General features: G+C 42.4%; 4 protein-coding genes across 4 annotated transcripts; 2 read left to right on the forward strand and 2 right to left on the reverse strand.

Moving 5' to 3' along the window:
* Positions 1-1,889: 1,889 nt before the first annotated feature.
* On the forward strand, positions 1,890-3,333 carry HD556DRAFT_1497393 (uncharacterized protein; the record flags this gene model as incomplete). Its single annotated transcript, XM_041308909.1, has 3 exons — positions 1,890-1,903; positions 1,953-2,390; positions 2,450-3,333. 3 exons carry the CDS (start codon positions 1,890-1,892, stop codon positions 3,042-3,044), a joined length of 1,047 nt encoding a protein of 348 aa, XP_041155629.1. The 3' UTR covers positions 3,045-3,333.
* A 1,447-nt stretch (positions 3,334-4,780) lies between these two features.
* On the reverse strand, positions 4,781-6,065 carry HD556DRAFT_1404236 (uncharacterized protein). The gene is made up of 5 exons (XM_041303925.1): positions 6,023-6,065; positions 5,764-5,971; positions 5,561-5,704; positions 5,298-5,504; positions 4,781-5,202 (listed from the first exon to the last, which is right to left on the reverse strand). The coding sequence occupies exons 1-5, from the start codon at positions 6,034-6,036 to the stop codon at positions 4,858-4,860; spliced, it is 918 nt and encodes a 305-aa protein (XP_041155630.1). The 5' UTR covers positions 6,037-6,065; the 3' UTR covers positions 4,781-4,857.
* A 71-nt stretch (positions 6,066-6,136) lies between these two features.
* Positions 6,137-7,342, forward strand: HD556DRAFT_866454 (uncharacterized protein). Its single transcript, XM_041311881.1, has 4 exons — positions 6,137-6,369; positions 6,423-6,667; positions 6,723-6,791; positions 6,851-7,342. The coding sequence occupies exons 1-4, from the start codon at positions 6,186-6,188 to the stop codon at positions 7,307-7,309; spliced, it is 957 nt and encodes a 318-aa protein (XP_041155631.1). The 5' UTR covers positions 6,137-6,185; the 3' UTR covers positions 7,310-7,342.
* Positions 7,343-8,182: 840 nt separating this feature from the next.
* HD556DRAFT_1245289 (glycoside hydrolase family 5 protein) lies at positions 8,183-10,858 on the reverse strand (the record flags this gene model as incomplete). Its single annotated transcript, XM_041298522.1, has 9 exons — positions 8,183-8,734; positions 8,804-9,023; positions 9,073-9,342; positions 9,395-9,596; positions 9,647-9,732; positions 9,795-9,913; positions 9,965-10,127; positions 10,187-10,289; positions 10,390-10,858. 9 exons carry the CDS (start codon positions 10,856-10,858, stop codon positions 8,183-8,185), a joined length of 2,184 nt encoding a protein of 727 aa, XP_041155632.1.
* Positions 10,859-24,801: the final 13,943 nt, after the last annotated feature.

Here is a 24,801-nt window from a genome sequence, read left to right on the forward strand (position 1 = left end):
ATCGTCATACTGATGGTGTCAGGACGGAGGATAATTGGCAGGATGAGACACAGTGTCTTCCCACAGCCTGTACCTGCTGTTATTACACTGTCGCGGCCGTTGAGTGTTGCAAGAGCAGCCTCCAGTTGAAACTCTCGTGGCACGATCAAAGTTGCTGTAAGGATGTACACAAGCAAGCAAGCACGAAGTGCATCTGTTCTGTCTGTGTTACTGAGTGATTGAATGTAGTCGGTAGGAAGCCGTTCTCCTATCAGCGAGCGAGCGAAGGAATCTAGACCATCTAATGATGCTTGTCGCACTGCTTGAATGACAGCATTCACATCCATTGAAGTTGTAGCGCAGATACATGCATTTGACGCGACGCGTTGCGTCAAATTTCAAAATTTCAAACAATAATTTTAGTATTCACGTCAAAATTTTCAGTTTTCCCATTGGCTACAGATCACGTTACCTGACGAACCCGCGCACTATCCAAATTCAAACCCAGATTTACCAGTCTGTCTAATCGACGGCTTGCCTCATTAGACCGACTGGTCACGAGTCTAACTACGGAAGGGCAACAGTCTCTCGAGGGCACTTGGTGGTCTGCGCTGGATACTCCTGGAAAAATATGAATGATTTACCAATGATCGACACTTCTACATTAATCTCTCTTCGAGAACGTTATCAGCCGATCAATCGACCAATTCAATCTTCAACTCTAGGTCAGAAATGGCCACTGTTGGTCGTTTTTTTCTCCGCATAAGAAACGATACAAAGCAGACTGAAGGTATAACACGGCGCAGCTATTTTGCTCGCCGCGAAGAGGACCGCTACTAGTAGTATAAGCGCTGGGTTGGTAATTAACTTATTCGCGGAACATGGTCATGCGTTTGCCACGCTGCCAATGCTCCACAAAGTTACGTTTTTTTTTCAAATGCGCCTTTGGCCTCCATGAGGAGCCCTGCATGTGCGTGATGCTAATATCTGATTAGGTACTTGTCTCACAAATACAAGGAACTACGTCCTTCATCCGTTCTTTCAGTAAGTAATTAGCTGACCTAGCCCATATGGACTCCAAACGTTCACGTACAGTTCCTGCTCCCATGATCACGACATTCGGAAATCTCCTTTCGCATGCCCTTATCGTACGGCAGGCACATACTAATAAACCAGAGCTCGGTGCTCAGCGTCTTTTATTTATCTCATTACTTTTCTCCCACTTATCCGCTGCCTCTGTTCGCCATGTTGGTCTCGTTTGCATCAGGCGTCATTATGATGCTGCATTCATTGACTGCATATGTTCCTTGACACAGCATTTCATCCCTGAGGGAATACTGCTATTATTTGCTCTTCTCTTGTCAGCTGGATTCACGTCCCAGACTCTTACCTTCGAAAAGCGTGTTCCAATGTTCGGGTGTCGTCGGATCCATTACCATCTTTAGATCCCCTAATCCTTGGATCGTGTTTTTTTTGATGGTGGCTTGGCCGGTTATATCTTCTAGAACAGAACTTTCGATTTATCTACCCTGTTGGCTGGTGGTCGGTGGCTGGTGGTCGGGTTGGCCTTAGGCCACGATGGCAAGGCCTTTGCCCGTACCCCAACTCGGAGAATTGGCTGTTGCTGTGTGGTCATCATAGGGCATTTATTAGTTCAGAGCGCACCCTTTTCACTTCCCCCCTTCTCTTTCTTTTCCTTATAACGCTCCAGACAATACTCTGTTACACTGTTCATTACACCTTCGTTGAAACCCCTCATACTGAAATGGTGGGAGTCCTAAGAATATTCTTCCCCGTCACACTGATCTTTCTCAACGGCGTCTTCCTCCACACTACAGAACTCGTTGTCTCCCCTTGACGATGAGCTCGCGGTATCTGACAGTTTGTATCATCGCGATCACCTGAATACAATGTCAAGCTTTAAGTTAGTCTACTTTTTCCTCCGTATGAAAGAGATCTCACAGCATAACTAGTCGTCCCGCTTGGACTTTCCCCCCCTCTGATTCCTCAACATCGGCCAACCCCAGGGCAACTGTTACCTCACCGAATAGCGGTGCCGGTTTTGGCTCCGCCGCCAATATGAATATGATGAACTATCCCTTCAACCCATTCATCCACCCCGGTTATACGAATGGTTACCCGGAATCGGACATCTCCTACCACAGGGAGGAAGTTACTACCACCCATACCATAATGGACAATATAGCTCCGTCGCAAAACATTTCAACTACCAATTTCATACCGGCGACATACGGGCCTCAACACAGCTTGGCCTATAGCGGTCCTGTCCACAACCCCGCAATATATCCTGGTACCCAGCACCATAACACCGCACAGGGGGGTGTCGATTTTTGGTATTCTGGTATTCCGGTTACAGATGCAAATTACTCGCCATCCTATCCACAACAAATGTATGCCCTTCGTCATCATCTATGAGTAGTTACTTTGCTTACAAGTACCCCATATACAGGCAGTGTCCAGATGGCTATACTACTTATCCGTCCCAATACGCCTCGCCTAATTCAGATGCATCCTCTAGCTCCCACCAAGAGTCGTCCTCCTACTACCCCCGTGAAGTGTCCCACCCTGATCCATCCACCTATCATCATGAAGCGTATCAAGCACAACGCGAGCCGCAACCTTCAACTTCAGCTGCAATGTCATATCCCAATATAAGTCATGGAGGCAACATAAGTCATCCTTCATATCGTCAACCAACCATCCAACCACGTGAAGATCTGCCTCACCGTAATTCACGTTCTCGCCAGAACTCTCAGCGTCGTAGCAGATCTCATACCCACGGAACTCACCATTCACCGTCCGATATATTCTCTTGTGACTGGCTTGTCGGAGAAAACAAGACTTGTGGATTTGAAGGGCCGTTGGACAAATTCAAAACGCATTTCAGGAGCAGCCATCTTGCAGGAGCTCAAAATGCGCCAAATGTATGTCGTTGGCAAGGTTGCAAATACCGGAAACGCGACAATGCAACCAAGCAGGACATGCGGCGCGACAGTGCGTGGCGTCACGTTCGAGAGACCCATCTCAGGATCAAGAGGAACTGAGCTTTTCATATTCGTCACGGGATTACGCATTTTCTTCAATGTTCTTCATTTTCCCCTTCGTGCAGACCACAGAGCGCAGGGCGCAAATCACATACGGGCTCGTCAGTTGTTGTGACACTTGCTATCATCACTATGATCTATCATTCGCTCTTTTCTACTACGTCATAACGTCAAATTCACATTTCGCGCCACTTCGTTCAATGTAACGCGAGTGGTTATACCCATTTTTTATATCTAATATGTCAACGAATCTCGTCCGAGGTTAGAATAATGTGTCGTTTCCGGGATCATAATGGATGTTTCGATGTCCTGAACTCTTCGTGAACGTCAAATGTGGGGAATAATTACCGCTACGACTGACCTGGCATCATCCTCAACCGACCTCCAATTGCATATCATTGGGTCCGAAAATGATGGCTGGTCGCTCACAGGATATATTGCAAGTACCTGCTCTCATTCGCCGTGAACGCTTCCAAGATTTCTCAAGGAATGTTCTCCGGCTGGCCATGGCCATGGCATTTCCATCGGCGAACAGCAAAGGAATTTGCCGCCCAGGGTCTTCAAAACCACCGGCATGGTATGTCATGGCTGGTTGTCATCGTAAGTGAAACAAGCTGTATCACTTAACGGCAGGCCAGGCCAATAATCATTCGTGGCGAAATCATCGGAAACTCCAGATTGGCTGAAGAATCCTGTGAAACGGTCACGAGGATGATTTAAAACTGCGATTATCGACCCAGGGGATCTGAGGGCTGGTATGTGGCACGTAATGCACGGGAGTGGTAAAGGTTGGCGTAGTCCCAGATTGGTCCACAGACCAACGGTCCTGGGGCTGATGCGCCAACAGATACGCAGGTAAGGTGACGGTCATGACCTCGCACAAGGCAACATACCGGGTGGCAGTGCAGCACGGGGCGGCCAAACAACCAAACGGTCTGGCGCGTAGAGGAAGCTACCAATCTTGGCTGCGGAATGAGCAAGACAGAAAGAATTATTAACTTCACATGGACTTACCTTTTAGTTGGTCTCTAAACAAGATGGTGGCGTTTTTCTTATCACTTTAACGTGCGGGGCCAGATGGATCACAATACTTAGTGAAGCATCCTTACTTAAATACGTCAGAATAAATACAGCTCTTAATTAACGCTGGAGATTGTTGGAGGAGCGTCTCACGTTCAGAGGAAGAATGTTGTGGCCTGCCAATCGGTATATGCACCTTGTCACCGCCTGCAACAACACCTATCATGTGTGATTACACTTGCTGTAGGCGTTAATAATATCCGACCACCGGTGGCAGGTCACTGTGCAATCCTAATATATCTGTCATGCTGTTTTGGGAGTGAGTATAGCGACCGCCACAACAGATAGGAATAAACCATGATGAGATAATGTTGGCCTTGGCTTGGTAGGGTGATAATCATGCAGCATGGTTCCTGCCACGGTTGCTGTGTCGATTCCAGTTTTTGGCCGTCCCGGACCCTGAACCCTAAGTACGTAGCTACCTCTTGGCCCGAGACAGATATCAACAACTTTGAACTTGATGGATATAGACACCATAACACCATCTCCTAGCATTGGGAAAATGCATCCCTAGCCATTGGCTCATCGGTTATCATGAGCAATTCTGACACCTGATTATATTGACCGAACTACAGGTGACAACTAGAACAACAAGTTGAGCGCACAAGAGTGTCCTAGAACAGAAAAAATATACTGTACCACCTTCAAATGATTACGCACAGTTGTACTATTCGATCTAGGGTCCATCATCAATGCCCAACAAATTTTATAACTTTCGACTTACTCACCTAAATCAGTATTCAACTGCATCTTCATCGTCTGCGCGCATGCCTGATTCCTCCTTAGTACCAACATCTACCTCCATTTCTTCCGTCTTTGATTCGCGTTCCTCGGATTTTGCCTCCGTCTTTGAGTCACGCTCCTCCGTCTTCGATTCAGAAGTCTTAGGCTCCTCAGAGGTCATTTCCTCGTCCTTGTTGATTTGATTTTTTTCGTCTGCCTCGATTTCATCTTTCTTTTCCTTCTTCTTTCTTGCGTCCTCATCGGCAACACGTAGTCGAAGCTCCTTAATTTCGTCGATACCGGCAGTACGCTCCCCGCGGAAGGTGGACCATTCGGATTCGGCTGCTTCCTTGACCTAGGTAGCATATATTAGTACCGGATTCATGTATGCAATGGCGAAAGTAGATATCATGCCATCTACCGCAGTGCATTTACGGATACTAAGCTCACCTTGAATTTACGTTTTTCTAAAAATGCTTCCTGGGCTGCTGTGAGTATCGCAGGCAAATAAAAGAGGGGCGGAGGGTGCGATCGTGTGGGCAAAGCTAGAAGAGTTATTGATGATGGCTGGTCTTCCATAGAATCAATGGACTGGGTGTCGTCAGATGTACATAGGAAGTGAGAATAGAGTGGTAAATGCGTTCTTCGTAGCTTATACTAAAAGATAAGGTCGTTGGCTCTCGAAAGATGAAGGATATTAACGTGAAACGCACGATTGAATCTTTGAGTTGAAGTTCTTCTTCCTTTCGATTTGCGAGGTTCCTGTCCTTCTTGGCTTCTTCAGAGCGTCGAACTGAGTCAGTCTCCTTGCGAAGCTTAGCTTGCAACCGCTGGTCTATCATCTGGCGCTTTTTAGCCTGAAAAGAAACATATACGTCATTCCAATGAGTAAAACGCGTGTACAGGTTATGCTTACTGCTTCACTAGCATTCCTTTCCTTGTCCTCAATCTTCGCCTTGTTTAGCGTTCCAAGAACAATACCAAACATGCTCTTGCCTCGCTTGCGCTCGCCGACACCAAGGTCAATGCGAGGCCGCTTTCTTGCAGGCTGAGAGTCTGGTTCTTGTTCTGCGTCCATCTGGTCTCGGGTGTCAGTATCAAGTTTCGCGTCGGTTGCTGGTTTCCTATATATCATTATTGAAGGCTAAATGAGTGAGATATAGCACACAACTCACAATTTTGTCGACATTGTCTGATGGTAGCGGGTGAACAATACTCTCATTCAGTGACGGGAATCGGGTTGATTATGTCACATTTAATTCAAGAAAGGAAGTGTGACACGTGGCTCACGAGTCACGACTACATTCATCGCTGCCAACGACTCCGACGTGACCAAAGATGCCGCCTAAACCTGTCCCAACCAAGGCAGGCCAGACGTCTTCCAAGACTCCCTCAAGACAGCGTCGTCCACAAAAGCAGCAGCCTGCTCCACTAGCGGACAGACTAAAACGTCTGTTTACTTCCCTCTGCGCTCAAGTTGATGGTGGGCACTTCACAAATGCGATTCGTACATGCAATAAGAGTCAGTGATGCAGTTTCAAAAAATTTATGATCCGATATTGACGAAATATAAAGTCCTGCGTCTAGATCCAGGCGATCGCGATGCACTACGGACGAAGCTCTTCCTGCTACTTCAAACCGAGCAGTATGACACCGCCCTTATACTTATCGCTGAAATAAATGAACAGTGTTTATTTGAGCGGTCATACGCATTATATCGTCTTCAGCGAGAAGAAGATTCTGTCCAGTTGCTAAAGGAAATAAAGAGCATTGGGAAAGAGGCAGAGCAGAGAGGCGCGATGCACTTGGAGGCTCAGTTGGTAAGCATCTGGTCGTGTCTTTTCAGTATCAGGGTGTAAGTAATTCATCTGCCAGAGCTATCGCCAAGGATCGTACCAGTCATCCCTGGACATCTACAACGAACTTCTCGAAACAGCTGATCCTGTACGTTGCGCGCTTTGCAGGTAGTTGACAACTCACTCACGTATATGTACCGCCCTTAGTCTTCAGATGAACATGCAGACATTCTCACCAATCTACCAGCCTCCCAATCGCATCAGGATTTCATCACAACTACATTTATGCAAGCTATGTCTCAACTCCCCAGCTCTATCGCCTCAACGTTAGAATCTGCGCCACCACCTGTTCTCTCCCAACCAGCTTCGATTCTCGCTCCTGTGGAAGAACCTACGAAAAAGCCGGAGGCTGTTGAAACCCAAAAGAAATTGCGGACAAAACGTGTGCCGAAGGGGATCATACCAGGCGTGTCGCCCCCACCGGATCCAGAAAGATGGTTGAAGAAGTCTGAACGAACTAGCTATACACAAGGGAAAAAACGGAGGGGTGCAGGAGGTGGTGCAACCCAGGGTGCGGCTGTTGGCGCTGAAAGTGGCACTGTTTCTACCGCCGCCTCGCACGGAGGGAAGACTGGTGGGAAAGGCAAGGGAGGGAAGAAAAAATAGTGGACCGGCACGGTATCTGACATGTGCAGCCTATTCCGATACTCCTAATAATCCTGTATTTCAGATTACGAGCGAGCTATAACTCTCACTTCCATGACATATGAGATTCTGCGGGTGGATGGATGGAAAACTTGTCTTGTTGCGAGGGGCATCGGAGTGCTGCTTCGACGGGGGGAAACCGCTCGTCCTCCCGGCCATGACATGGGTGTGGACAAGAGAACTGATTGACATTGAAATACCCGGAGCTGATCCCCCCCACAAGAGGAAAACAAACCTGTAGTCGGAAAGGGAGCTATTGGCACCGTATACCTTTTACCTTTTTGCACTTTTTTCATGTACGGGCACTCTGACGAGATGGATTACGTAGAACAATCGCCGTAGGTTCAGACTTGAACATTTGAAGCTTGAACTATCGCATGTAACTTTGCTATCCTTGCTTCAACTTGGACCCCAAAATCCACAGATGCCACTCAGTAAAGTGGATCTTCGCAGAGCTGGCGAGTAGAGGATGTCCTGCGTTTATGCACTGACTTGCAGGATGTGACTTCACGCTTTCATGTTTCTACGGTCGATGGGTATTGGTGGGTGGGAGAGATGTTTGGGGGTTCTTTCAATTCCTTGAGGAGAGCGTCGTGAGACTACTTAAGACCAGGCAGATGATGATATAAAAAAATTGAAACGAGTAGTCGAGTCAATACCGCGCGAGAACCTAGCTAGCTAGTGCAATGTATCGATCCAATCAAATATGAAATTGCCGGGTGTTGGCCTTCGAATCTCACATTATATGTATTAAAGGTAATGTACTCATCTCACTAAGTAATTTCAGGAGTCGCTTGCTAATATCTATACTATTTGTAGCCCCAGTAAGAATGCCTAAGGTCCTGGAGTCGGTGATGAAGTCGCGAGTGCAGGGACAGAGGTGACAACTACGCTGGCACCAGCACTCGCGGTGGGAGGACAAAGGGCAGTGGGCATTGCAACACTGATGGCATCCCATGCATCAGGGTATGTACATCCAGCGACTTCTGTGGCAGCCAGACTAGTATCAGATGAATCAAACCATCCGTTCCCAATGATGACCGAACTCGGAGGACTTGGAGTAAAGGTAGGCGGTGGCAGCGTCGGGATGGCGCTTGTCGACGTATAAGTAGGAAGAAAAGATTGTGTAGCTCCCGCGCTAAGCCCACTGATGGATTTGGGTGGATACTGGCCATACGAAGATACTAGGACGGGATTGATTGTCCCAGCACCAGGCCCACCGGTCTGATAGGGCTCATAAACACCATCGAACTGTTGAGCGGTAACGCCTAGTGCAGCGCAAGTCCCAATAGCCATGCGAGGGTCAGTGGGCATCCATCCTTGTTGCAATCCTAGCTGGTACGACCAGAGTGGAGCCGCAATTGTATTATTAGATGACGGCCCAATCTAGATAATAATTTCGAAACACACTCAATTCTTCTGTTCGATGAAAAGGTCGAAATTTACGATGCTTACCTTCCAGGTCCAGAAAAACCAGTCCTGAAGGGCGTCCATGCTCGCTAATGCCAATTGCTGGAGCCCAGCCTTCATGGTATCATTCCACTGCGATGAGTCTAAATAGAGAGAGCATGACGGCGCCACATCTTGTGCGTTCCCCACCCCATTGAGGTACAGTCCGCAATCATTGAAGCCATTACTGAATTCGCCGGCGAAGGTGACACCAAACCCTGTTTGACTGCCAGACACGTATTAGCTTGATAATAAGTCACAATCTCAGCGATTACCTAGCATTCATCTCAGTCCCCCACCTCGAGCAAGCTAGGGCTGGCCAAATTCCACCAGCATCCACACCAGTTCCTGTCGCTATCGGCGCGGGGTTGGAATTACCGCTGAAAGCGAAATAAGGGTGAGTGTCCAAGATGATCCGATCCGATCCCTCCAAGAACCCTGCCCAAGTCGAGAGACCTTGGAAGCCATCATGGATTGCAATATACGGCCCATTCCCTTCCCCATAACCCGTAATGTTGCGAATCATATCGTGGGCTTGCATGTAGCTGACATATCATTTGAGGACTACAAACAGAATATAACGTGGCAAGAACTTACAAAGATGTCATCTGATCCATGCCGATGACAGCAACCCTAGCTTCATTCATGATGCCAAAGACCGGTACAACGTTCCTCCACTCAGGTTGGGAAATGAATTCAGCAATAATCCTTATGTAACCAAGAGCGCGCTGAGCGTTTGCAACACCCATAACTCCGTTGAGAAAGTTGATCTTCCCAAACTTGCCGGAGTGGTTGAAACCTAAGCAGTAGGTTAGATTACCCAACAGCGATTTCGGAGACACAGCATACCATTCTGAGAGCCGGGAATTGTGTGAAGATCAAGATTGACTCGAAGGCCATACTTCCGTGCCCATTGAAGAACTCGTAAGATATACCTGAACAAAATTACAGCATCACACGTTAGTGCGTGAATTGGGATGCTCACACCATCACTTACGGCCAGCAAACCTGCTCTAGGAAAGGCTCAAAATCCCACTTTTCGATGGCCCAAAAGGGTATGGGCAAACGTATCCAATTCAAGCCAGCGCCGGCAATTTCTGCGATGTCCTGTTCGGTCTGCGATGATCGATTTGATTAACGTCTCATACGACATGGTGATGAGCTTACGATGAACGTGTTGTAATGATCCTCAATCTGGCTTAATCCGCCATTGGAGGTGTCTGCGGCCATGAGTGTGCTTAGTGACCATTCATCGATGGCTTCTGGATATCTCTCGAATAAAGCGGGCGAAATGAACGGCTCAAGAACGAAGAGGCCGCCGATATTTACGCTAGGAACTCGCAAATGTGAGACTCTCATAGAAAATTACACCGTGCCAATTAGGCTTACCCGTAAACTTTATTTGTGCCCCAGACCCAACTTTCATTCAGCGGTGGCGTCCATGAGTTAGGACGTGCACCGTCGTTAAACGGATCATTGGGATCATCTATCCCTGTGAGCATTGTATCAGCAGCTTGAACGGGAGAATAAAGCAAGCGATATCATATGAAATGTTTCAGAAATTCCTGTCATGCAAGCACAAATCTACTTACAATATCCTCCGAATGGATTAATGTACGTGAAAGTCGATCCGTCCGAGGTTGTGACCGTAGAACCATTTGCCCCGTAAGTTGGGCCGGCGTGAGAACCAACGGACGAAGGGTTTGAAGAACTTGTTCCTTTGGTTATGTCCGACTCATGATGCTGGTGTTTGATTACAACAAAGTAGACTGGTACCACCACCGCAACTGCTACTAGAACAGTGGAGAGAAACAATAGAACGGGGCGTACATATGCAGCACCCTTCTTCGAATGGGGCGAGGATTTGATTTCCTCTCCATAAGGACCTGAGTGTTGAGATGGTAATAGTGGAGAAGAATTGTATGAAGTGTAGATGAAGGACTCGCAGGGAGTTGCTGTCTCGGAAGTTGAAATCCCAGGAGGGTGATTAGTACTACTGTTCAAAAGAGTGTCAGGAGTAGCCAAAGAGACCTCTGCCAAGCTGTCAGGTCTCGATGACATCTCAATTTCAATAATGTAGTAAAGACTAAGGAGGGGACGAAAGCACGCCGAAACTCGAAGCTTGTCAACATAAATGCATTTTTTTGTTCGGTCCCATGGCTGTCAAATAGAAGTTGGTTAGACATAATGGTTACTCAATCAAGAAAATTAAAATACTAGTACACAACCTAACCGGAGGGACTAAGTGTTAATTACATAAAGCCCAGGCTGAATCGAATCCCCGGGACCCGACACTACTGACCAGGGGAACAATGCATCTGGTAGTGCTAGCCTGTCTTTCAACACCACTTAGGCTCGCACAACATCAAGTTGTACGACTCGCGAGCTTTTGTTTGATTGCGAGACAAACAAGAACGGACCGTTGTTGAGATCTCGAGACTTGGATGGTGGTTCCTTAGTCAAAGAATGGTACTACTCCCAGTGTGTACCTCAGAAGTTGAAAGAATCATTCAATCGCAGCCTTCTAAGTTCTGATCGATATCTGATCGTTTATTGAATGCTTACCTAATTGGTAGTGTTTAGTACTTGGTCTGAGTCGAGTCACTGAGTCAAAGACTCAACACATCTTGTGACAAACACCACATCCTGATATACACGAGCTCTGGCGTTGCGAACGGGACAGGCACAACATGTGCACTTTCTTATAGCGGCAGGTACGATTCACTGGTGGTGAAGTTGCCTTACACCGAGAGAATATGAGCGAGCGAGTGACGACGGATGGACTACCGTATTTCTTTCAAATTTTCTTTTGCTGATACACGTGCTCTGATATACCGTTTTCAGCTCTTGCTTTCCTATATACCCTGGTGGCTTTGATTATGCAGCTACCTTGTGCTGCTGGCTGCACGGCGTACTTTACTTGCTACATTTTTGTGACACTTAGCCTTCATATCCAGCGGCTCAGCTATCTCATTTTCCATTCGACCAGCTGTAGCCTATGGCAATACGTCGCCTGTCTTCTCAACGACACACTCAGTCATCCTCCACCATGTCAGCTCAATTGAAATCTGAATCGTATATCAAGATCATTTCCGTCATGCACTTGATGTCGACTTCAGCAGCTTGTAAATATAAATATCGTTTACACCACGTACACTGGATTCTACCAACTAACTATGACAACGTTTCAACTTTAGACTGGCTCCCTTTGTCACCTCGCCTCCATTCTACTCCCGGTTTGTTCTACCACTCATTCCGGTCATCCTTACGCTAAATCTAAAACAAAGCACTTGGTATGAAGTCGTGGCGTGCAGTGGCTTGGTACTGAATCATATATTAGGCGATGAGCTTGCCGATGTTGTTCTGAAGCACTACGGTGCTATTGATTACGACTGGAGTATCAAGAGTACTTCTACTATTTCGTGAGTAATTCGCACATCCAGAAAGTGCGACAGAACTAATGTTTTGGACCAAAAAGGCGAACATCTCATACTGTACATCCGACCTCCACGCTGGGAGTAGGCAACGTTCGTCAATGAAGTTATTGTTTGTTAGTGATGCCTGGTCTATACCCGGCTTTTGTAAGTAGCGTAGGTTCAGCACGGACGAGCAAGATACTTGTCGTTTTACTCAAGTCATCCCGACCATTCCAGATGACGTGTATCATACTACAGGGTTCCGGGAAGCTGCATGTTCCGTAGCATCCCACGACACCTGTTTGGAGGTTTCAAAGGTACTTGCGGCTGTAGGCATATGTGACCGACTTACAGGCACTGAAACTTGTGCGTTGAGCTCATTGCTTTTCCACAATCAAGTGTGTGAACGCAGTTCACCTTCATTTTATCAGTTGCGAGTGTTGTCATACATTATAAAGGATATTTGTAAATAGGTTCGGTTAAATGTATGGTTTTGTTGACCCTAAGGCCTTTGAAACTAAAGTTGAGGGTGATTGTAAAAATAATTCATTCAAAATGATGATGATACAATGCACAAAAATGCACTCAAGGTATGGTATTGTAGCCCCTTTATTCATGATTGTCTTACTAAATATATAGAAAGATTAATATATATGTTGTGTCTTATATGATGTCCGCCCATGCCACCGTTGTCTATGCGGAAGTGGGTATATAATAAGGTGTAAAGTGTATAGTACGTACATACATACTGATATATGACCTTATACATCCATTCATATCCACACATGTACACCTTATTGTATACCCACTTCCGCATAGACAACGGTGGCATGGGCGGACATCATATAAGACACAACATATATATTAATCTTTCTATATATTTAGTAAGACAGTCACATATGTCCGCCCACACAACCGTGGCGAGGGCGGAAATAACAAAGAATAGATTAGAATATGTATATATTACATAATAAAATGAATTAAACAAAATATCACGTGACATCGTAGTCTGATCATCGCGGACATGAAACAATTGAGACATGAGGCGAAGGCGAAGGTCGGAGGGAGTAGGAACATAAGGGCGTAGGGCAAAGGGAGCCGGATAACGATAGGAATCCATCTAAGAGACATACCACCACCTACGATACGCACATTCAAGAACTTTATCTGTATAAATGCCCAAAAGAACGAAAGGAGGAGGCAGCAAGACTGCCAATGCAGAGGTAAGTCAAATATGCGCAAGAAGAGAAGCAGAACTTACCTAAATTTAACACGAAAACGTCTATCAGGACGGAGAAACGACGAATCTCCACCTCGACAATAGACCCTTAGTCCCGCTGGTACTTGACAATGACGTTGCCAAGCTGACGCAGAAGTTGGATACGCAGGTCGGCAAATGCAAAGCGGGAGTTGCATGGATCAACATACTCGCGCTCAGCAAGAGATTGAAGTTTGGGACCTATCTATCTGCTTCTACATCTCCACCCCTGTAAGCGTCACCCCGTCACCCTCTCCGCAAAAGGAAGTCCATCACGTAAGTGGCTGTCCGTCACCCTCCCTTTTTCTTCCCATCTGCCATTTTTTTCCCTTTGCGCTGTCAGCGTCCCCCCTTCTTTTTCCCATGAGGTGTGGTAAGTGGCTGTCCATCACACTTCTTTTTTTTCCCATCCGCCATTATTTTCCCTTGGCACTGTCAGCTCCAGCTTTTCTTTGTCCCATGCATTGTTTTTCCTTTTCTGGGCGCGGTCCTGTCCGCTTTCAGGCGTCACCTTCCTGTCTTTATGGTTTCAGGCGTCACCTTTTCCCGTCACCTTCTTCCATTTAGGGTCTCAGGCGTCACCTTTCACGTCACCTTCTTCCATTTAGGGTCTCAGGCGTCACCTTTCGCGTCACCTTCTTCCATTTAGGGTCTCAGGCGTCACCTTCTTCCATTTAGGGCTTCAGGCGTCACCTTCGTCTGTTTAGGCGTACAGGCATCACCTTCTTCCATTTAGGGTTTTAAGCGTCACCTTTTCCCATCACCTTCCTCCATTTAGGGTTTCAGGCGTCACCCTCTTCCATTTAGGGCTTCAGGCGTCACCTTCGTCTCCCTTTCATTCTCCTTGTCCCATATCCATTCCTAGTGCAATTCAACATCCACAATTTTTTGTATTTAGATAGGGAGAATGTCCAGGAGAAAACATTTATGCAATGCTGAAATCAAATCTCATTTCTGGAACAGACAAGCAAGCTGAACTTGAAGTTTTAGACGACGAACATCAAATTTTGCTCCGTCTGAAGAAAAAACAGTGTTAACAAACATTATTCCATGGAATCAACCTATACACGCCCTTTAGAATAGTACTTCACTCATTATCCAAAGAGAAATCACTACAGCTTCTATGAGCATCAGGGAAGAGCCTGTCCCAAAAAACAATCAATGTTGCAGGTGACATTAAAGCTTTGTCCAGAATGTCCAGCACAAATGACGAACTTTGTCCCACATCGGATGCATCTTATGGTGTATTTATTACCCTTCATATGTCTTAAAAATCCATCATTATTCTCATGTGCGTCCGTTGCAAGACACAGATTACATATGTTGCATGAAATAGAATGATGTCGTTTTGGAATGTCCATCACGCATGACACAGGGACCGCTGGGTGTCGAACAAGATATGTCTGGAACCTTTGAGTATGTTCATAGACACATTTAACTCTGAAATTGTGTGATGTCCATCACTGCATTGTCATCGAGCTTACATTTTGTGCCCCAGTGCTGGATAACCCAAGGTTTTTTGTTGACCACTTACCAGAACGAGCTCACATGCGCCGTTGATGTCTAATCCAGTGCTTTTCCCCCTGACCTCAACGCTCTTAGGTTTCAGCACGTCATCGCTTCCACCCTCGGTCATGCGCATCACATGTGGATACCCTTAGTATTTCGCCTCATGCACTCCAATACCCATGAGACATCGTTCTGAGCTTGCTCTTTCCACTGGATTCTAAAACGACTCTCTTAAGGTCAAGCGATGAAGATGTAGTGCTCCACGCGCGTCCCTCGGCATTCATAGATGTTTTGTATACCAAGGGCTAACATGTACGTCATCTTTGTCCTCCTTGAACATTAAAACCCCATCTCATATCACGCTATAGATGAACGCATCATCAAGAGCAAAACGGATTAACATTATGCCATTAAAACGTGGGAATCCTAGGGCAAGCACCGCATGCCCTCCCAATAGCAACACCACACAACTCTTTAGTGGTGCGGCTCAAGCCCGATACACCACTGATACAAATTCGCACACAAATCCTCATGCAATGTTCAAAGAACACTGGATGATGGACTCGCCTCTGGCTGTTTTTCTCTCCAGAGTATACCTGTATTGTATACTGTCCGTGTTCTTGTTCTGTCCGAAGAAGATCCCTCCCATTTCATCCCTCCAGTACATACAATAGAAATCACTTTACATATAACGGTTGATTCTAATTTTTGACCCATGAAAGCTGACCTTTTCCTTCCCCATGTGAGCCACTAGAAACAATGTTTGCATATCATATTGGTGAATTTGGCATTTTGGATGATGTGGACATATAAATGTCCGTCACAGATCTCATGTAAAGCAGGCCCAGATGTTAGTGAAATGGAGATGCCTTCACTAGTTGTCCACCAGTGTTCGTCCATTTTCGGTGGTCAAGCAAATAGCTCATCAATGCATGCACGCAAAAAGTAATGTTTTGACTGATGGATTGATTCACATCGTAGATACAATGCCTGCCATTTAGTTTTATGCAAATCTAAATGTTGAGTCCAGTGGAGAGTTACGGTGCATGAGAGTCTGTTGTCCCAGGTGTTCACCCACTCATCTGACCGTCCATCACACTATGTCACACCCAGCCGCCATGCCGTTTTCATACTCCGGTCGACGAATGGGTCAACGATGCATGCTTGTAGTGATTTAGACTTCAAATTGACTTGATGCCTTATTTCGGCATCTCGTAATTTCAATTTGTGTGTTCAAAATCGAATGTTTTGGACGGGCTGTCACGTCTGATTTTTCGCAAGGGTTTTCACTCAGAAAATAGGCCTGCAGTAATTTATTTTACTATTACCTGGTCATGTAGAGCCACCATATCAAATTTCAGAGTTTTCCGGAATGATCTCACTGTTAGAGAGAGCATTCCATGCACAAAAGTAGGGTTGAGCGCCATAAATTTGGTCATGGCATGGGAACATGTTCATGTTCTTTTCTGAAAATATATATATGGTAGTGTCCGCTATTTTTGGGAGAGTCTACGTGTAACATAGATAAGTATTTAACGAAGAAATGCGTGTGATGGAGTCAATGGATGAACACTTGGGATGGACGAACCCATGGGGACATCTAGTATTGCTAATATACTGAGATATTTGAGTCATGATTGCATAATGTTTAATATGTTGGTGAGTGTCCCCCTATACAAATTGAGGAAGTCGCTCCTCCATTGCCTCATCCACAACCTAAGGTTGTCCATCCTATTGGTACTCAAGTATCACTCATGGTCACTATGTCCAGGACTAAGTGTGCGGTCAATGGATGCAGCTCGACCATGGGACATCTTTGTGTCCATGCTCTTCAAATCACAGTCTTATTAACACCAAATGAACACTGATTTTTTTGATTTATTTCCATTGTTGGTCACGATATTACCTGTCTCACACACCTCACCCCCATTTATTACTTTGCTGTAGTTTTGTGTTGATTGCTGAATTGTAGGCTTGGCCTGAATCCTGAACTTGAATGGCTTGCCACACAAAGGCCGACCCATTCTTCTGTTTCATCCTTACTCGTGCTGACCTCTCCATGACAATAGAATGTATGTAACACACAGCATTCTCATGGTAATTTTGATATTTTATGTAGATCTATGACTTCTTGAACTCATACCTTACGTGCAACCAAACATATCCTAACCAAGCTTCATTTGAAAATCATCATTTGTCCAGAAAATTCCAGAACATGTCAACATGTTCTTGAACATATTTTTGTGGACATTCATGCTGTTGTGCTACACCTATGATTAAACCACATCTCCAACATTTCTTTTCTTCACAAATTTATCTTTCTGAAATAGAGAATACAGTATGTGAATTACTGTCTGAGACAGATATACATCTGTATGGTAAAGCTCTCCCACAGTTAGGTGAAACACATACCGAGGAAAGTACATGGACAGTTTAATATTCCTTAGCATGGTTGAGAGCCCATGTCTGTTAGGTTGCTAACCCTATTTGAAATGAACACATGTTCAAGTATGGATTTATTACTGAGTCGGTGAAGTGTAACTAAGAATTGAGAGGTTTATATGATAAAAATACAAATGTCTCAGGATAATTGTCCTCACTTGTCTCATTGGGGTGCAGACAACCCAGGATATAGCTTGGTACAGATATGCGTAAAACTTTGACTTTCTCATCTATCCTGCATTGGAAAATTCCAGGTAGTCTGGGACTAACCCAAATTCATTACACACCTATAAAATACACTTCACATCATTTACTTAGCCATCTGAAAAGTTCTATGTAAAGGCAACCAAGATATATAAAGGAAAATATGATTGTACCAAGGTGTTAGTGTGTCACCTAACCATCTCTCCCTCCATTATTTTCAACTAATCTTACATCAGTATCAAATATTTTAAGAACAAGTGTTTCAAGTTGGGAAATTCATATGGAGGCTGAAAAAAATGAACCTTGAACTCAACTTTAGACCATAAAAACTGATATTTCCATGTATTTTAAAATAAATTACAAGGGTAGAGCATGAGACATCACATAAACTGTGATATGTCATTTTATAGTCAAGTTATAGGGGCACAAATGGTTCAGAAGAAAAAATTAACTCACTTTGGAGATTCATTGGAAATACAATCATTTCTTACTCCCAGGAGTGTATTTATTTGTGCTAGCAAATTTGAGATATGAATTAAGAGTAGTTAATTTCTTCCAGCAAAAAAACCCATTATTTGAAGCCTAGAGCAAGAATTATTGTCACACAAACATGTAGGACCTACTTGGAGTGAATATTGCAATATAAATGCCCTATGTTCTCATGAAAAAGTCTTGAATGTATGTGTGACCTTAATGACATGGCCAGTGCTTCATTCATTTATGAAGAAGTGCTATATACATGAGTGACCTATTTGGAGTTAGTATAAAATGACTTAATACCTATGATACTGAGTCAGAACGGAGTACACCCTCTTGATACAGTGTTAAGCAGACAAGCTCTGAATATTATTGACCCAGACATTTGAGCCATCTATACTAGATAGGCTCATGATTTATAGTCTACAGCATTTGGTGTGCTCAAGAAGTATAGTTAAATTTGAAGATAGTTATCGAGCGGTCATCTCAATATGAGACTGATTGTTACTAGAAACATCAACCTGGATTAGTAAATCATACATCTGTGGTGTTACATTCATTGGCTGTAGTACTATATACATTGCCTATGGTGCTACACTCTTTGTCTGTAGTGCTATAGTCATTGCCTGTTGTATTATACCTATTGCCTATAGTGCTACACTCATTGGAGTACACCCTTTTTATTTAGTCTTAAGTAGTCAAGCTTTTAATATTATTGACTCAGATATTTGGGCCATCCATACTAGATACGCTTGTGATTTATAGTCTATAGCATTTGATATTATGCTCACTCAAAGAAGCATAGTTGAATATGAAGATAGTTGCAGGATGATCATCTCAATATGAGATTAATTGTCACTGGAAATATCAACTAGAATTAGTGGATTATACATCTATAGTGCTAGAGGGACATTTTATACCTTATATTCCACTATATTGAAAAACAGTAGAATTTGACAGTATTTTAGATGAAATAGAGGGTGGAAAATTGATGTTTAATAACATTAACTCTATAGGTCTACAGATGTGAAATATGTTGGTCATATTAATCTACTGTGTGGCGTGGAAAAAAATTCTAAAGAGAGATAGATTAATATTGGGTCTTGTACTATCTAGCTGCTATACTTAAAGAGATTGTATTCAACTATAGAGTATCTAGCTGGGCTCTGGCTTGATGAATAGGATGAAGAGAAGGAGAATAGTGTGTCACTGTAATTTAAGAGAAAAATGATAGCCAAACTAGGCTTCATCAGGAAGGATTTACTAAGTTAAAGTAAGTGCAATCTTAGTCATTAAGACAATTATCAACATGACTATTCTGCAACTGTCTTCATATTTAAGTTTGCCTGTGGCACTATATCCATTACTTGTGATAATACAACCATTTCCTTTAGTACTATGTACACTCTTTGCCTGTGGTGCTATATTCTTTGCCTGTAGTACTATACTCATTGGTTGTGGTACTATATCTATTGCCTGTAGTATTATACTCATTGGTTGTGGTGCTATATTCATTAGCAGTGATGCTATATTCTTTGCCTGTAGTACTACACTCATTTATTGTGATACTATATTTATCGATTGTGGCGCTATATCCATTGCCTGTAGTATTATACTCATTAGTTGTGGTGCTGCAACCATTGACTGTGATGCTATATTCTTTGCCTGTAGTACTACACTCATTTATTGTGATACTATATTTATCGATTGTGGCGCTATATCCATTGCCTGTAGTATTATACTCATTAGTTGTGGTACTGCAACCATTGACTATGATGCTATATTCTTTGCCTGTAGTACTACACTCATTTGTTGTAGTACTATATTTATCGATTGTGGCGCTATATCCATTGCCTGTAGTATTATACTCATTGGTTGTGGTGCTTCATTCATTGACTGTGGTACTATATCCATTGCCTGTGGTAATACACTCATTGTTGTGGTACTACATTCATTAACTATGGTGCTACACTCTTTGTCTGTGGGGTTATATTCTTTGCCTGTAGTATTACACTCATTGGTTGTGGTGTTATATTTATTGACTATGGCACTATATCTATTAGTAGTGGTGCTATATTCATTAGCTGTGGTGCTAGGAAAGCATTTCATATCTTACATTCCACTATGTTAAAGAATAGTGGAATTTGACTGTATATCTAATAAGATAGAGGTAGAAAATGTTTAGTGACATCAACTCTATATGTAGTACTATATCAACTAGATATAGTGCTAGAGAAGCATTTTATCTCTTCCATTCCACTATATGAAAGAATAGTAGAATTCGACTGCATATCAGATGAGATAGAGGTATAAAATTGATGTTTAATGACATCAACTTTATATGTAGTACTATATCAATTAGCTATAGTACTAGAGAAGCATTTTATCTCTTCCATTCCACTATGTGGAAGAACAGTAGAATTTGACTGCATATCTAATGAGATAGAGATATAAAATTGATGTTTGATGACATCAATTCTATATGTAATACTATATTGATTAGCTGTGGTGCTAGAGAAGCATTTTATCTCCTCCATTCTACTATATAGAGGAACAGTAGAATTTGATTGTATATCTAATGAGATAGAGGTATAAAATTGATGTATAATAACATCAACTCTATATGTAGTACTATATCAATTAGCTGTGGTACTAGAGAAGCATTTCATATCTTACATTTTACTATATTGAAGAACAGTGGAATTCGACTGTATATCTGATGAGATAGAGGTAGAAATTTGATGTTTAATGACACTGACTCTACAGATCTACAGATACGAAATATATTAGTCAAATTAATCTACTGTGGGATGTAGAAAAAATATTCTAAAGAGAGATAGATTGATGTTTGATCTTGCACTGTCTAGCTGCTATGCCTAAACAAATGATATTCAACTATAGAGTCTCTGGTTGAGCCCTGACTTAATGAATAGGATAAAGAGAAATAGAACAGTATGTCACTCCAAATTAAGGAACAAAAGATAGTCAAACCTAGGCTTCATAAGGTAAGATCTACCAAGTTAAAGTGTAATCTTAGTGGTTTAGATAATTATTGAGACTACTATTTTACAACTGTCTTCACATTCAAGTTTGTCTATAGTGCTACACTCATTGGAGCACACCCTCTCAATATAGTCTCAAAAACAAACAAACTTTTAATATTGTTAACTTAGATATCTGAGCTATTCATACCAGATAGGCTTATGATTCATAGTTCACAGCATTTGATATGCTTACTTAATGAAGCATAGCTCAATATAAGACTAATTGTCACTAGAAACATTAACTAGGATTAATAAATTACACATCTGTAGTACTATGTCTATTATTTGTAGGTTATCTGAGATTGGGGCTTGACATAATTTGGCAATAGATGTATAAAATAATCTAAGTCACCCAAAGAAGTATAGTTGAATATGAACATAGTCGCAGAGTAGTGGTCTTAATAATTATCTAAATCACTAAGGTCACACTTACTTCAGTGGAACATAAGGTATAAAATATTCCTTAGGGGTATACTGTATGACTTTAAATTGCACCTTCTCATCTTCCAACTTAAGAGGTGAGTTGTTGTTGTTTCTAGCTGAGCATAAGCTAGTTGCTTGTACTGGATGTAAATTCTAGAGCTTTAACTTAAAGCATATCAATTGAAAGGAAGAATATCTCTGAAGGGAAATTTCATCTAATGTTCTAATATACATATCAATCTTCTTATTTCTTCAGCGAAGGTCAAGATAGAGACTCCAGGGTTGAATACTATTTATTTAGGCATAGCAGCTAGGTAGCACAAGATCTAAGAATCTAAATATATAGAGAAGAGGCAGGAATAACAAACTCTAACTGTGTCTTCCCTATGTCTGGAGTTTGTTCATGAAAAGTTGTGATATTGGAAGTTCTATTTCAACTCTTACTGGCTCATTCATATATCTAGTAGTTATTTATAGTATCTGCATTGTGTTTTATGATGAATTTTATATAACAAGCAGTGATTTATACTCCATATAGGTCATCCATATATCTGGGACTCAGTCATTGAGGAATAGTGTATGATTGAAATACATATAACAGAATTAGAGGTGATTTTTTTTGCTTTGATGGTATTCTTATCTTATTGAAGTTGAAGCTTCAGTGTTTGCATGAAACAAAGTAACCAGCACATCCATATCTGCAGACTAGGATATTTATGTTCATGTTTTTTCTGCCTACATAATTACTTTCCTTTTACCATTTGATATAGAAGGAATAGATGATGTCTGGGGTGTTGTGTGGAATCATTCAAACTTTTACTCAGTCTACCATATATCTGAGATTTGATCATAGATGAATAGGGTATTTATATTTCCATGCTGACTCCAAATATTTCACTCATATACCAGAGATCATCTTATGATTGAATATGAGCTAGAGTAAAATTGATTTTTAGAGAAAAATTACACTAGAGTGGATGTGGTTAAATACTATAAGATGTGGATAGATCTGAATTTGTGTGCTCGAATTCTTACATACATTATCAAGGAGATCTATCTGTATTTATATATTCCCCTCTGTAGATTTTTGTCCACCACACCATCCAGTGTCATGCATGGTATGTAATTCATATCATACTAGTCATATACAGAGAGCAGTAAGGAAGTTATGAGAGGCTGCCTGGCCCTCTGTTATTAAGTTACCTCTCTATTTTTCATTTGGTTCATTGTCTTGTATTTTATTTCTCACTTTTCAGCCTTATTTTATCTTATATTTTTAGGTTTTTTTATTTGGCTTTTTTTAGCCACCAGATTTATTTGTCAAAGTTTGTATCTCTTTATTTATTTCTGACTGTACTTTTATCCAGCTTCTTTCAGCCACTAGATTTCATTTGTCAGCATACCATGTGACTGAGGAATACTGTAAGAATCAACTCAATTCAACACCCTTGTATGACTGTGACATGCTGGGTCAATTCAACATTCTGACACTTAGGCATATGACACGTGACACACCAAATATTTCGGCACATTGAATTACAAATTAGGCAGGAGGACGTTATCATGACGATGACAAGAGCTAGATTTTGCAGATAGTCAGAATGTACGTCGTACAGATACAGCGCAAGTCAGACTCACATAGTTAGAACCGCTGCACAAATCCGGGGTCGTCACAGAAGCAAATTTTGATTTTATTGTGACGTCAAATGGTTTCAACACAAGCACATGTTACGTGTGACAACTACCTAATTTCAACACCAACACCACCGACTGTGACACGTGACCGTCAAATTGAGTTGATTCCTACAGTATTCTAGTTTGTAGCATTATTTAAGCTGACTCAATATATTTAGTTATGATTGGACATGCTTTGTTATTATACTATCTTACAGGGTGGTGACTACAGTTGACTGTCTCATAATGCATAATATTGGTCCCCAAGGTCTGTCATGCTATGTGACCAATTGAGCTAAACCCCCTTAATTTCCTTATATAATAATACATAACTGTCCAATTTCATTATGTACTATTCAATATGGTAAATATAGTGTGGATGAACATGGTCCCAAGGTCCTACCATGCATTATGAGATAATCAACTGTATATAACTTTCATTATCATCATTCTATTCTGAAGTTATATACTACCTTACAGGGGTTGACTATAGAACTTTTGTTATTATGGTTCTACTCTAAGTTATATACTATCGAACAGCTTTCATACTAAGCTTTATATGTACACATAAGACTCTCTCTTTCAATCGAAAGTGAGACATAAATCTAAGGACGACAAAGTTGAAACAGACTTTCATAGGTTGAAACATGACCTACTAGGCTGAAACAAACCTAATAAATTATCCAGAAAACAGAACATTCCATGACATACCATAAGATTATACAAGAAGAGGATAACAAACTAAATCCTTTCAAAAACTCACCACATTATCTCTCATGAAAACTAGAAAAGTCAGAGACCATGGACTTAAGGACTGGCAAGAAGTTTTCACCATGTATAATAGTGTTGTCATTATATATAACTTTCATATAAAACCTTTAAGTAACAAGACACTGCTCGATCCTTTCAGTGAAAAATATGTTCTGTTGGGTGATCTCCTAGGGTTGAGAAATGATGATGGTTATCAATGCATTCAAGATGAATAATTCCTTTCCCCCTGCAAATTAATAGCTCTCTATTTAAAGGAAATTGACTCCTATGTTGTAAATCCTCACAAAAGAAATCACTAGATGTTGATGGTAATCTATCATTACCAGGTTTGTCTCAGCACACAGAATTATGTGCTGCTGTAAGTGCCCTGCATGGCTGAATAGGTGAGTTCACTCAATCTTACTTTGATAATCACAGATTTATTACAAATCTAACATATATAAGCACGAATAGCCACCAGCTCGGTGTCAATTGTGTCCACCCCGTCATTCTGTGCAGCTCTGATGCACACTCTCATCGTCTCATATTTGCTTTTCATTCCTTGCTTCCAGCACTATGGCAACCAGCTGCACTTTTCACAGATTAGTTGGCATTCAAAATGCCTCTAGATATAAATACGACAATAAGCATTACTGGAAATATGAACAAACCCCTGACTACTTAGCAATGCTAACTGCACCTGGAGTGCCTCCACATCAACTGGATCTCAAAATAAACTTTATACATATGCGCGATACAATGCAACCTATCTGTGGAAAAAGGATTGGTGAGAAATGCGCATGTACG

Source organism: Suillus plorans (assembly GCF_016647745.1).
Source record: "Suillus plorans strain S12 chromosome Unknown HD556scaffold_69, whole genome shotgun sequence".
Classification (NCBI taxonomy): Eukaryota; Fungi; Basidiomycota; class Agaricomycetes; order Boletales; family Suillaceae; genus Suillus; species Suillus plorans.